This window comes from Natrix helvetica, assembly GCF_964273705.1.
Source record: "Natrix helvetica genome assembly, chromosome: 1".
Lineage (NCBI taxonomy): Eukaryota > Metazoa > Chordata > Lepidosauria > Squamata > Natricidae > Natrix > Natrix helvetica.
Window position 1 is genome coordinate 321,742,113 of NC_138548.1, and position 13,994 is coordinate 321,756,106.

A 13,994-nucleotide genomic window follows, 5' to 3' on the forward strand; every position below is an offset into this window, starting at 1 on the left:
TGAGGTAAGCTAGGAAGATCTGCTGATGTGATTCCTCTGCAAGCAGTAGCTTGTCCTGCTGCAGTTCAGTGGCGCCACTATTTGGCACCGAGGGGGATGGGCTCTGCCTCTTGTTCCTTCTGAAATGCCTTTGCCTTTCCATCATATTTAGAGGCAAGGACAAGCCTTTGGGGCAAAAATGTTATACAGGGCGGTTCCAAGGCCACATACATTCATTCTGAAGGGACAGTGATGGCAAAAACAGGACGACCACATGTGTTTCACCCAAAAAAAAAGTAGCAATGCAGAAAAGATAGTCAAGAGGTAGGTAACATTTATGGATACACGTGAAATTTAGAATTACAATTTAAATGGAAATACAATAGTGAAAAAAGTAACGTAAGCGAATGCTCAATGTATCTTTCAGTTGCCAAAATTACATGAGCAATTTCTTATGCCACTTGTGTTTTTACCAGACTAGTTTGGAGGTCCCTTTAGAGGGTTCCTTGTTTTTTTTGTTTTTTTAAAGGGAGGAGATAATACTGTGTCTGATATGTAGCTGATCAAATATTCCATTCATCCTGTGAATGTGTGATAGGTAGGAATAGGATATGTATTTGTATGATTAGTAATTATATAAAAGAAAGGATCAACAAACAGGTAATCGGACTACATACATCTATGTAATGGAAATAAAATGTAGTTGTTGTAAGATCTAATCACTATATGAAAACGTTTATGCCAGAAATGTCGCACTACGTCCAATGTTTTTAACGTTTAACTAATAAAAAAACTTTAAAATTAAAAAAAAATATTCCATTCATCCTTGAAGGTCATCCTTTGGGATCTTCTGACAACTAAAGTTGGTAACAAGGGTGAGGGCCCTGAGAGCCCAGCTTATGGAATTACCTCAATGAGACATGGCCAGGTGGCCATATTAATCCATTGACATCATTGTAAGATCACCTTCTTCTTCCAGGCAAATCATGGAGACATCTAAAATAATGTCTCTTTATACCAGGATAGTTCTTGCAGTTTCTATTACTTGCTAATCTTTTTTTTTATTGGCTTTCCCCATTTTACATAGCTTTGAAATTGGCCCAAGAACATTGGTTATCACATGGAATAGAAACAAAACAATGCATAGAACATGAGGCCACTGTAACCCCGTGTCTTTCATTAAAAAGGGGGGAGTGGAGAGGCACATGATTACATTCTTACAATAGTGTGAGTCAGTCACATGGGAAACTGACATATAGTCCTTTGATGGTATGCCCATCTTATCATCTCAGTTGACCTCTTGTTCCAGTAGAGTCCAGTTAAGTGGACTTAAACTCAAGTTAGATTGTTTTTCTATTTTTCTACAAGTACACCCACCTTAGACACTTCCGCCTTATTACAATCAATGGGTTCTTCAGAAACAAAGAGGAACAAGTACTCAACTTCCACAGGAAAATAATTTTATTAAGTATTTTTTTAAACAACTACTTAACTTTTACTCTGATAAAAATATTTACATTCTACCCACCTTCAAGAAGGTTCCAAAAATATAAACACTCTATTTCTCCCAAGAGGAAGAACAAGACATTCCCCTCCTTAAAAAGAAAAAGAAAAAACCAGGAATACATTCATATTTCCCACTTTCTTTGAACTCAAGTAGTTTTACAAATAGACTTCTGAAACATAGAATATGCATATGTACACATTTATAATAGATTTTTTTTTGCAAAGAAAGGCAACAACTGTGTACAAAAACTGTGGTTTTTTTTTTTGCCAAACCAACAATAAAATATAAATGGTCAAACACAACCTGTAATTGAGCATAGTGCATTCTAGCAGTTGGTGCAATAATATAAGTGAAAATCAGAGGACAGTATAGCCTTTCCCAAAACAAATTACTAACACCACCATTTCACCTCATCTTTCAAAAATTTTTAATATTCAGAATCATGGTGGGTTGTTCTTTCCTGCAGGATGTGTTCCATTTAGGGGCGATTTACAGGTTGGCAGTTTTTCTATTGTGCCATGTTGCTCTGCTGTCCATCTTCCAGGAAAATGGCAGGCATCTCCCTCACACTGTCATGCTCCAGCAACCAAGATGACAAGCAGGAGACAAAGACCACAATCCGTGACTCACAATTCATCCCTGGGAGTGGCTGTGGTTCTTAGACTGCAAAATGAAGCCCTAGAATGTCACATCTGGTCTTTATCCTAAAATCATACCACACACTTTTTTTTTTACCACATAAGGAAGAGGTGCTTCCTCCTTTCAGAGAGATTGTTGCTCATCTGCTTCTTACATTCTCTAATCCAATTTCAATAACCAGCCTTGGCAGGAAATTGTCTTTTCAAAAATGTTTTGCTCAACTTATGCAGAGGGAAGGACTCTTCTAACTTATACTTTTCTGCCCTAACTAGAAACTTTAGTTTTGTAAGAGAATTTTGGTACTGCCCTGAATGGATAGGAGTGGGTGGGGAAATATAACGTATACACACACACACACACACTTTCTCTCTTATCAGCTCCCACTTGTCCAGTTTTTGCTATAGCCAAGAAAACTGTTTCTGGTTCTAATATAAAATGCTACACTCAGATCCCTGCAGGTCTAAGAAGAAGATGCTGAAAGGATATGTTTGAAATGGCTCTGGATTTGCATAATATGGTCATGTTAAGGGCTACTACCAGTTATCTCAAAATATTCCAAGTAAGGCCTCTGTTGTGCTTTATGGTGTTGATTTAGATATATTAGCATTCAGAAGAATGAAGCTATATATGTTCAACTACAGATATGAAACCACTTTAGAATAGAAAATATATTTGATTGTTTTCAGGTAGTACAACACTTGGGGAAAAACTGAGAACCGAACAGACAATAGGATTCTACTAATACTTCACAACAGACTTGGATCCAGAGTAACAGCCATTCCCATATCAAAGCAGCAACCTGATGACACTTTATGTTGGCCAGATGTGCACCAGTAACTAATTATTATGGTAGCCAATGTCCTTTCTTAGCGAATATCCCAGAGGCTTTTGTCCAGAAATTAGGAGAAACAATGTCTGCAATAAGGAAAAGAAGGTACTGTATATGGTCTGTTTTTTTTCAAAATGGCCTCCTCATAGTACCTATCTAGCAGCTCAAATTAAAAAAAACTTCCAGACAGTATTTGGGGCAGAGGGAGGAGATTTTGTTGAGCTGAAATAGGCAAGAAACTAGATTCAAAACCTCCCTGAATTATGCTTTACTAGCCAATGACTGTTACTGGAAGGATTCATAGCAGTGCTATAATAAATGTTATCTATCTGGATGTTAAGATCTCAGATATTGGTGGTGCCAGAAGGTTACTGAAGCCATTGAATCAAATTCTGAATATTTGCTTCTCGAGATCATTACCTGAAAAGTCCTCATCTGACACACCAGATTTTTCTTTCTGCACGCTCTCTAAATCTGCTTAATCTTTTTGTTTTCTTTCACAGCTTCAAAGTATAATCCTAGCTGATTTAACGTTTTTCAGATAGCTGAAAGGTAAAAGCATATCCAAACATTAATGTAGCAATAAAACACACACCTCTCCTCTTTTTTTCTAACTGGGATGCCTCTTTGAAACCTTTTCTAGGACTTGGGCACGTAACCTCTCTCACACACCATTTAGAATGGGGGAGAAATCCAAAATAATTTCAAAACTCAACCAAATAGAACAAGAGAAGGCTCTCCTTGTTTAGTCTTTGGTTTCCAGATCCAAAGGAGACATCTGCTTCAAAGCTTGAAGAAGAGCTGTAGAGTCCATGGGGGAATGGGACGGTATAGGCGAAGGGAGCCGGTGAGGCAATAGCAAAGGAGAAGACATTTTCTCTGGGTTCATTAAACCCGAAAGTGCTGCAGTGGATGTTGGGAGGCTTGGATACAAGATAGGCATGGATGCCGGGTACCAACATTTCTCCAACATAGGCAGGTAGGCTGTCGCTGAGGGAGGGAAAACATAAAAAGGCAAACAGAGGGGAGGCTGGTGGGGATGAGGACCTAAGAAGCTGCTGGAAGAAGAGCCAAGCACATTACTACTAAAATGGTCTTCATCCTCAGACATGTCCATCCTGGTCCGTTTTGCTGGTGGATCCTCGTTTTCTTGTTTAATAGAAGTGATTCTCTCTTGGGCAGTGTACTTCAGCTCCGTGTCCTTTTTAAAATACTGTGGATCAGGCTTAGAGTCACTTTTTTCTAGCTCGCCCCCATATCCACTGTCTGTGTCTGTGTCACTACCACTCTGCTCTCCGCTGGAATGGGCAAAAGTCCTCTGAATCACAGGGACACAGTTTTTCCCATGTGCCTCAGCAGCTTTGGTCAGAGATGGAGATTTATCCTTCAGATCTGTAAGCTTTGGGGTGGCGTCTCCAGGCTTTCGGCTGATCCCACCCTGCAGAGCTTCTGCCATTCTGTGTAGGTGGGTCATGAACTGAGATGATTTCAGATCCTTGGCATTTTCGTGCTTGGCCAGGTATTGTAACACTTCTTTGGCACACATCTGGAACCCCGACCGAAATATCTCTTGGCTAGATTCAAGACTCCGTGGTGGCAGCTCATCTGAAAAGATATCAGTCACAAATTAATCTGATGCACCAAAAAGGTTTAGTGAACATGAGAATGTCATACACCCCTCGCCCTAAGAAAGTATACTGAAAAGCCATTAAGTTACCCCAGCTTCCTTCCATGTATAAGTATGCATATGGGAATTGCTTCAGAAGGAAACTTGGCTGTAATGGGTTAATTTATCTGAGTGTCTAAAGATGAAATCGAGGTATTATTGTACTTAATGAAAAAAACATCACTTCAATGGAATATAAAAATCCAGGTTTGGAGTAGGGGAGAAGCAGCTGAATGAATTGGTTCTTTATCAGGGTAAGTCTCCAATTAACAGATGAGAATAGGATGAAAATAAAGTGGTGTGAAAAAAGAATCCTTTATAGGATATTATCTTGTCAGATCTTTTTAGTGAATGGGAAACTGAAACATCAGAGTACTATAGGCTTCAATGAGGGCAGACACAAATCAACTTAACTATACGCAAAAGAGCTTCTTACATTAACCCTGTGTAATTGCACATTTTGCTTAGTTTAAATGTTTAGATTATTTCACTCGATGGATCCGCCCCTTCATATGACCTTTCCTCCACATTCCTAGAGCTCATTCACAATACCATAAGAAAGGGCTATCCACCTATTGCTAGTCATTCATGCAGTAAGCAATCCTAAATGTGAGAGACAGTAGGGAGTTCTTGGCCCAGGAAGTCAATTCTTCAGAATATCCCCCCTTCCACAATTCCTACTCTGTCTACCTTGTTATTACATCTAGAACATCTTACATGAGGGATTGCCATTGCTAATGTGGACAGTATCTTTATGCTACTTCTAGTAGTATCTTTCAATTATAGAAGAAAATATTGGGTAAAAATATAAAATAATTTAAACTTGAAAGCAATTGTACTCAAATGTTCTCCCAATTAATTTGGACTGCAACTTCCAAATGTACATAAAACTATGGGAACTACCACCCCAATACATTCAGAGGACTGCTTTAAATGATAACAGAATATAGTTTGAAGAAAGCAGACTTAAAAGAAATAAGAGAGGAACTTCTTGACAATTTAGAACTGCAATAACTAATCCAGTTTTCTAGGCTGCTGGAATATTATATAAGAAAAAGTCCTTTTGATCTGCAGATGACATCTGCCTCAGTAGCCCAATCCTTTTTTTTTAAAAAAAAAAAGAAGTGTTCAGAACGTAAATAAAGAACTCACCCTGAATGAAAAGAACATACATTCAAAATGAAAGGGCAAAGGCTGCCAAGCTTCATATTTCTTTCTTTAAAAAAAAAACGAGGCAAGGATAAAGATCCTTTACCACGAGAAGCTTGTCGTAATGAGCAGCACTGTTTTTTAAATAGAGAATTCTGATGTGAAAGGCACCTGTGACTCTAGGAAAGGTGTTAAAGAAAAGCACTCACCAGCATGCAAACCTTTTTGGAGAGCCATGATCTGCTGTTGCTGTTGTTCTATAAGACCGGTTAATGCTTTGACATGCTTCAAGGTAAGTTCAAGAACAACCGCTTTTTCTAAGTGTCCTAAAGTCTGAAAACAGGAAAGGAGTGAGTTGGTTAGCTGAAGGAAACAGAATGCAGGAGCAATATATCCTGGCAATGTATGGGAGGAAATGGGCAGGGACTGAATTAAACACAGCATAATGAAATCCACTTTGATTCTGATGAAAAGCTACTTAAACCTACCCTGTGAATAAGTACAGTAACAGGAGTTACCAGTGGTGTTTATATAACTATTTCAGGTTAAAAAAAACTAGAAGAAATAAAACAATATTTTACATAACTAAAGAGAAAGTATTTTTTTTAAAAAACAGTTCCAATAACTTTGTCACTTTGAATGTACACTAACTGGAATACATTGCAAATGCAAATCCCAAATCAGGACTCATTTTTCAACTGGAAACTGGAACATTTAAGTAACATTTTCCTTATTCCTTTAAGTGTGCAGGCATTGATTACACTCTTATCTTATCACAGATACTTAACAGGAAGCTTTAAGTTTGAAAGTTCTGGAGTTTTCTGATAAATTAGAGAACATGGAATCTGAAGCAACAATATAGTAACATAGAAAACAAAAGGGTGCAATCAAAGCTACCCAATCATTCCAAAATAAATCGTGGTCGCCTGTCAGATTTAAGGAATTTTATACTCTGAACCTCACATGCAAGTTCTTCAGAATTACAAGACCAAGCACTCATAAGAGGCACAAAGCTGCAATGCTACTCAGGCACAGCCCTTTTCACTTTCATCTGCGGTGACCAAGGAATCCTCTAGGTGGCGCTTTTATCCATACAAAAATCCATTCAGCCTAACTTCTCCAAAAAGGAAGACAAGTCTGGACAGCGGCCAAATTTCTACTTACTGTAAGTTTGAGATGTTCTGGTAAAAGATCTTTCAGCTGGGCAATGCATTCATTAATCCTATCACGCCTTTTCTTCTCAATCAGCCTGTGAGGCAACTTGTAAGTCTCCTGAAAGGGAAAAAACGAAGGGGGGGGGGGGGGGCAAAACAACATCACTCAGAGTTGGACTGGTTTACATTAAAAAATTGAAATTAAATGGAAGAAGATATAAGCATCTTCTTTGCAAGCAGGAAAATCTCCTGAATCAAGATACTTTTCTGGGAGAGAATTTACCACAGACATGTGGAGGAAAATACTTTCAGGCAACACTTCTAACCAAATAGATTTTCCTAGTATGAGGCGACTACAATAATTTTATCCTCTCACGACCTCTAATCCTGTAACACCCCCCCCCCAATTATGCATTCTCCTCCCCAAGTGAGGGGTTTTCTTCTAAACCAGCACTCTTTTAAAAGCAGAACCCCAATTCTGCACTAAAAAAAGGAGGAGGGGGGCAACTGTCATTCACCTCAGCTGGGAAGAAACTGAAGCAAAACATGTAATTTGCATTTACCTTACTGTCGCCCCCTCTTTTTAAGCTTCTTCTGGGCTTGTAAACTTGATACATGTGAGCGAAGTCCAACCTGTTGATGAACAACAAGAAGAAAATATATGCTTTTAAATAAAAAACGATTATTTTAACTCGCTGGTAAGATAGGGCGAAGTTCCCCTCTTCCCCCAGACAGATAGCGCAGGCGTCGCTATCCTCCAGGAGAAAGTCTTCGGGGCCAAACGCCGGGGAGGCGAACCAGGTGGTTTTCCCGGGGAAAGCAAAGTCAGTCAAGCCCTTCGGAGCGCGCTTCTTACCCGGACATGTCGCCGCCGTCGAGCGCAGTCAGTTTGCCCAGACAAGCGGGAGGAGGCTGAGCGCTTGGGATTCTCTCCATTGGGGTTTTCGGCTTCTCCGAAAGCTCGCTTGGCACCTGGCCGGCCGGAACAGTCTTTTCCCACTTCAAGGCGAAGCCAATGAAAAGACCCGGGTTCGCCTCCCGCCTCAAAGGAAGCCGCCGCACGGGACCGAGCAGGGGATGCCGAAGTCAAGTTAGCGGTGTTGGAGGAGGCGGCGGCGGTGGCTGCTCATGTCCTCCCTGGCTACCTGGACCGTCGGGTTGAGAAGGGGCGCCCTTGCGCCGGCGAGCTGAGAGGAGTAATTGGAAGGCTGCAAGGCTGGGTTAAATGTGAGCGAGGGGCGGAGGCGAGCGACGCGTTTTTACCCTGTGACTCCAGGCACGTCTGGCTGCTACCGGAGGGAGGGACGAGCCTCGCCTCTCCCTCCCCGTCTCATCACATGAGCCTCACGTGTTGGCCAACGCTCTGGCCTCTCCGCTCCCGGCCACACAAGCAGGCGGGAGGGGAGGGGAAGAGCGGCTGCTGCTGCTGTCGAAACGTGATGAGGCGATCCCTCGTTCTCTCTCTCCCTTTCTCTGCCACCCGGATTGCCGCCTGTGCAATGTGCGTGGTCCGGAGGCAGGCAAAGACGGAAGGGAGGGAGCCGCCGCGTGGGTTTCCCTCTGGGACTCAATCTGCCCGCGGCGGCGGCGACGACTTGTCCTCGGTCCTGCGAGGCTTAACTGCAGCACGGGCATCCGCGTGCTGTCGCGAAGAAGCAGGTTGGATGTGCTGCTTCTTGGGCCGAGGTGTCTCCTCTGCCGTAATGAAACACACACATGCACCGGTACGGTAAACGAAGACGTCCTCCCCACATCCCCGTTTCCCAAGGAAAGAAGAGGGAGGGGGGAAAACAGCCCTTTTCCCCGGGAGACACGGACAGTTTTTCAGGTACATCAAGGGGGGGAGGGGGAACTTGTCTGGCAGCTGCACGTTTTGTATAGAAAGAGGACACGCGGTATCCGTGCAACAAAAGTCTGCAGGACCGCTGGTTTGATGGGAAGTAATTCCTTTTCTTTTCCACCCACCCCCTCTCGGCAGCCACCTGGTGGCCGTCTGGATTTTTGCAGGCTGGCTGATTTGCTATGGCATAAAGCTCTCAAAGGGTGAAGAGCAGGGCGAGGCCCTGCCCCATCTTGGCTCCAGAGGCGCCAGGTATCCTATAGCCCAGCAGGCAGTGCAAAATCTCTTCCCGGGTTGTGCTGTGAGTCAGATCCCAAAGTACTCCTTTCTTTATTGTGACGAATTGGGACTTGCAGGAACTCAAGGGCCAAGAAGTTCCCTCGCTTGTTTCTATCAGAAACAATTACAGGGAGGGAAGAGTTAAAAACCCTCACCCGATGTCCGCCTGTCTGAGAATGCCACTCCCGTTTACCTCAGTGGCCTTCAACCATGTCAACTGGGAATTCTGGGTTTGCAGGCTCCAGAAGACTGTTTCAGGGAAGTCCTGGTTGAATCAGGCATTCCCAGCAGCATATTTGCAGTTGAACGAGGACGTCTTTTCCACAGAGATAGGAAGATGAGTTAACTGATGATAGACCTTATTTGGCGCTAAATGACCTGGGAGAGGGGCTCATTTGGACTCAATAATAATGTTCTTACAATGATTATAAGAACAATTTGTAGTTAAGTCTGTTCAAAATTAAATAGTTATTCCAAGTCAGAGACCGCTGCGAGATAGTTTGACATTTGAGGGTGACATGATAGTTGAGGTCACTCTCAGAATTAGCCTGAGTGAAGCATCAAAATGTTATATACACATTTTTTATCAACACTTAAAAAGTATATCAACACATCCTGGTAAAGTGGGTTACAGTTAGTCCGTTGCCCACTGATGACCCTATAGGGTCATTATTTATTTTAAGCTTTCAAGTGAAAATTATTTCAAATTTTTTTTTGCATCAAAGCACAGAAATGTTGTATGCCCAGCCCTACATTTACTTTCAAAAACTTATTCAGCTATATTTGATGTAGTGGTTAAGGTACCAGGCTAGAAACCAGGAGACTGTGAGTTCTAGTACCTCTAGGCATGAAAGTAGGTTGGGAGACATACATATACACACACAAACACACACATACATGTGTGCGTGTGTGTATATCAGTGGTGGGTTTCCATTTTTTTTTACTACCAGTTTGCACGCACAACGCTTCTATGCATGTGCAGAAATGGGTGGATGTGTGGAGCCTCCCGCCGCCACTACTATTGATTCGCCCGATCCAGGCCAAACCGGGAACAACCCACCTCTGGTATATATATCTAGAGAGACAGATACATTCACTAGCATGCTCTTTTCTACGAAGAAAAGCAATGGTAATATTCTAAAGCAGCAGGATATCTCAGAAACCTGAGAAGTCTGGGTTCAGACTAGTAACTATGATGCTATAAGCATATTTTGGTCACTGTCTGACAGCTTCTGGCACCATGCTCTTAGCGGATGTTTTTCTGCTAAGAAAAAAAAAGCAGAAGAAATAATGGGGAAGAAGTAAGAAGATTAGAAGTGGAAGGATGTTACCCTCACTTGCTTTCCCGTCCTGTAGAATTCTCTGAATGGGTCATGGGTAATTGCATAATAAAACCCTGATCGGGAATGAGAAAGTCCCACCAAACTTCGTGGAACTGAGTCAACATAACATTGGATTGAATGGTATTGCTTCATATTTCACTTTAAAAATGAAGCTAAATAATACTTCAGAGCTGTTAATAGAAGGAGGAAAAATTAAACTATATTAGGGTCAATGGAGCAGCTTAATACATGTTAAACTCTGGTTTTGTGGCATCCTAGTTTTCTTTTTCTAAGGATGGTAATATGATTTATTTTTGACATTTCGACATCAAGTCAGATATTTGCCATGATTGCTCCTCCCTCTGTGAGTGTGACCTGGACGTCTGTCCGAAATCCCGACTTGATTGTGTCACGGGTTAGATTAAACAACAAACATCAGCGATACGATTCCGATAAAGGAGAACATTTGTTGTTTGTGGTTGAATATGAGAGCACCAAATATATGATTGCTGTTTCTTTGCTAAATACCAATAATAATGGGAGGACACCCTATTACTACGGTGTCCAGGCTATCTGTGAACCAATATCCTTTGTAGGCCTGATATGAGTTGATTCTTTCTACCCAATCACTTACGGTTGCTTATCTCAGTAGATTATTGTTTGCTGCGTGATCAAGTATTTGATGATTGCAGTTGGTAGGAGCAATGGTCTGGGTCCAGCAGACAGATCAAATTGGCTGCACCTGGCTTGTGATGCAAGTCTTAACATTATTCATACTGAAGGAGTCATTCAGGGTGGAGACAAAGGCAACCATGAAAATACTTCTCTTTTGGCAGGCTTTGCCTTGGAAATTCCCAGAAGCAATAAGCAAGAAAATAGCTAAAAGAAGAAGACGCTGAACCTGGTGGTGAACTCTGCAAAAAGCTGGATTGTGTGGAAGAACTTGTGTCGTTGAAGGACCCACAGATTTGTTTTCAGAGCATCCTGGGTTCAAATCTCGATAGTAGATGTCTTTTATTTCAGACCACAAGGAGGCAATTGTGGCTTAACAGGACGATTTGTCTGACATGGTCTAAAGCATTTTCCTGTGCAGGGCTAGAAGCTTCGAACTTGCAGGCCGAATCAGACCATGTTTTGAAAGCCATGTAATTCTTGGTGTGATTGCTGAGAATCAGGATGTAAAGTAGTTGGATAACCCACAAAACATGCAAGAAAGTTCCCAGGGTAACTCATCAAGAGGCATGAGTTTGCAGCATCCTGTGGATGAATTTTCTTTCCATTGAAGTCAGTGAGGTTAATCAGGGATTATTGCTAAAACCAAAATACTGATGATGAAACCACAGTACAGTGATATGTTGACTGCTGCCAGAGTTGCTAGCTGATTGAGTGGATGTGGTATTTGAGAACCACATTGGTTTTATTTCTTTACAAGTCTGAGCCTCTAAGGAAATCCCCATGGAGAAAGCAGGCAAAAAAGGCAGGAGATTCTTTTCTTCTTCTTATCCTTTTCCCTTCACCCATTCATCTAAATCCGTAGGCTCTCTGCTTCTTTCCTTCCTTTTTCTGTATCTCCCCCTTCTCACTCCAGCTTTCTCTACCTCCCCCACCCCATACATCTAGAGGACTCTTCAGTTCTATGACTGATTTCAAATGACTTTGTAGGCCTGCATTTGGCAAACACCACAGCAGTGCCATTAATGTATACATTGGGAGAGCCATGGCTGTGAAGACCTTTTGAAAAGGGACTGATGAAAATACTTCCTATATTCCAAAAATGGGTCTGGATAAAAATATGTTTGTTAGGTCTTATCCCCTCTTCATTTAAGCAAAGATGACAGAACTGCCACCTGGGCAACAATTATATACCCACTGATGGAAGGAAAGACCCATTGCAATCTGTGATGATACAATAAAAATATTGGGGCAGTTTTTGGCAGTTTTCCAATCTTAAGTATTGTTTCCAGGTATTCCAATTGGAAGTCTTATTTTAGTAGTAATTTTATGTTGCCAGGGCTACTTGCAAGCAGGTGTTCAAATTGTGCCAGGCAGAGAGGCGCTATGACACAGGGAGCGCCAAATTAAGTTTTAACGATCAATTCTCCATTCTGAACACCAACTGCCTCTGCTCACTTACGTCAGATTTCACTTGTTCCAAAATGACTGCTGTATATCACTTCAGAAAAAAAAATACATATATATCGTGCAATCTGAAACTGTCAGTGCTGCTAACATCTTCCAGTGTGCATGTTTCAGTTCCAGGAAGGTAACAAATATGACCTGTGCCAAATGTTTAGTGCAGCGACAAAGCTGCTGAACAGGTCAACAACAACCCTGTAAAGTGCTATGCCTTAATTTAAAAAGTAGCTTTAAGTGTCTTCAGATGCCTTTGGAATATCTACACTATATCTTGATCGATTCTGAACTTAAAAGTGCTCTTGGATAGTATGATAATCATGTATTTCCTCTCCTTTTCATTTTCTCTAAAGTAAGTGTAAGTAAGACCCTGCACTCGCAGAGAGCAAAGCTTAATCCTTTTTTTCTCTAAATATCTCCTTCATGAATCCTCTTTCAAAACCTCAATTTACACTAATTAAGATTACAGTTTATTTATTTATTTATTTATTTATTTATTTATTTATTTATTTATTTATTTATTTATTTATTTATTTATTTTGCGGGTGGCAACTTTTAAAGAAAGGACTGATCAACAGTGAAGGATTTAACCATTCTATCCCACATGTTTACTTTTGGAGTAATTAACCTACCATGTAGTTTATAGTAGTCCTACTGTTAATAGAGTCGGTTTGTTAAATATGTTAATTTAGCATGGAATCGAAGCTATTACATCATGCAGAGTCACCTATTGAAATTTCAACAAAAGTTTGCTTTCCATAATTATATAGGAGTTGAAGTTGTAAAAGAAGTTTCTGCTTTCATCCAGCAGCCAATCCTTTGAAAGATTAATGCTTGCAAACGATCTTGTAATATAATTAGCTTTAATGGCAAGCTCAGACTGAAGTGTTTTCATTGCTTAGACAAGCTGCCCTATCTGCATTGTAGAAATCTCGATGACCTCTAGAATGGCTGGAAAGTCTATAGATATTTTTTGTCAGCTTGTGGTTCTGGGTTTTTGCCAGCCATATAACATAGCTCTAAGTTAAGAAGTAAAGAAATAAACCTCTTACTCCTTTTTGCCTAACAATTCTCCCTCCCACTAAATTTTGCACACTAATCAATTATATCTACTATTGTGGCTGTCTCATCTTCCCCCCCCCCCATCAAATGGTTTAGAGTTATTGATCAATGATTGAGAGTTACCTCTCAAATTTATTTACTCATACTATCATCATAAAAAGAATATCACTCCAATCAACACTATCCCTGGTGGATGTATGTTTGGATATGAGATTTTAACACTAGTAGTAATGAAAACAAGAACTGAAATAAATGTTTTGCAATAGATTTGGAGGAATAAAGCAATTGGTAACCAAGTATTCTCCAACGTTGGTGGAGATAGCGGTCATGCATGGGTTAACTCAGTCTGTAACCAATAGAACTGAGTCTACCAAAGTGATGTCATCGCCTCAGAGGAGTGTCCTCCCGCTTTTTTAGACTCAGTTCGATCCGAAC

General features: G+C 41.0%; 1 protein-coding gene across 1 annotated transcript; it reads right to left on the minus strand.

Annotated features, from left to right (window-relative positions):
• Positions 1-1,422: 1,422 nt before the first annotated feature.
• On the minus strand, positions 1,423-8,141 carry BHLHE40 (basic helix-loop-helix family member e40). Its single transcript, XM_081935721.1, has 5 exons — positions 7,780-8,141; positions 7,487-7,556; positions 6,934-7,041; positions 5,979-6,102; positions 1,423-4,559 (listed from the first exon to the last, which is right to left on the minus strand). The coding sequence occupies exons 1-5, from the start codon at positions 7,857-7,859 to the stop codon at positions 3,700-3,702; spliced, it is 1,242 nt and encodes a 413-aa protein (XP_081791847.1). The 5' UTR covers positions 7,860-8,141; the 3' UTR covers positions 1,423-3,699.
• Between the last annotated feature and the right edge of the window lie 5,853 nt (positions 8,142-13,994).

What these genes read in the sequence shown, in the direction of transcription:
- BHLHE40 (XM_081935721.1), bottom strand. Translation starts at nt 7,859, where the DNA reads ATGGAGAGAATCCCAAGCGCTCAGCCTCCTCCCGCTTGTCTGGGCAAA. An exon ending in GACGGCGGCGACATGTCCGG is followed by an intron (nt 7,557 to 7,779) that starts GTAAGAAGCGCG and finishes GTTCATCAACAG; the next exon opens with GTTGGACTTCGCTCACATGT. An exon ending in AAAGAGGGGGCGACAGTAAG is followed by an intron (nt 7,042 to 7,486) that starts GTAAATGCAAAT and finishes TTTCCCTTTCAG; the next exon opens with GAGACTTACAAGTTGCCTCA.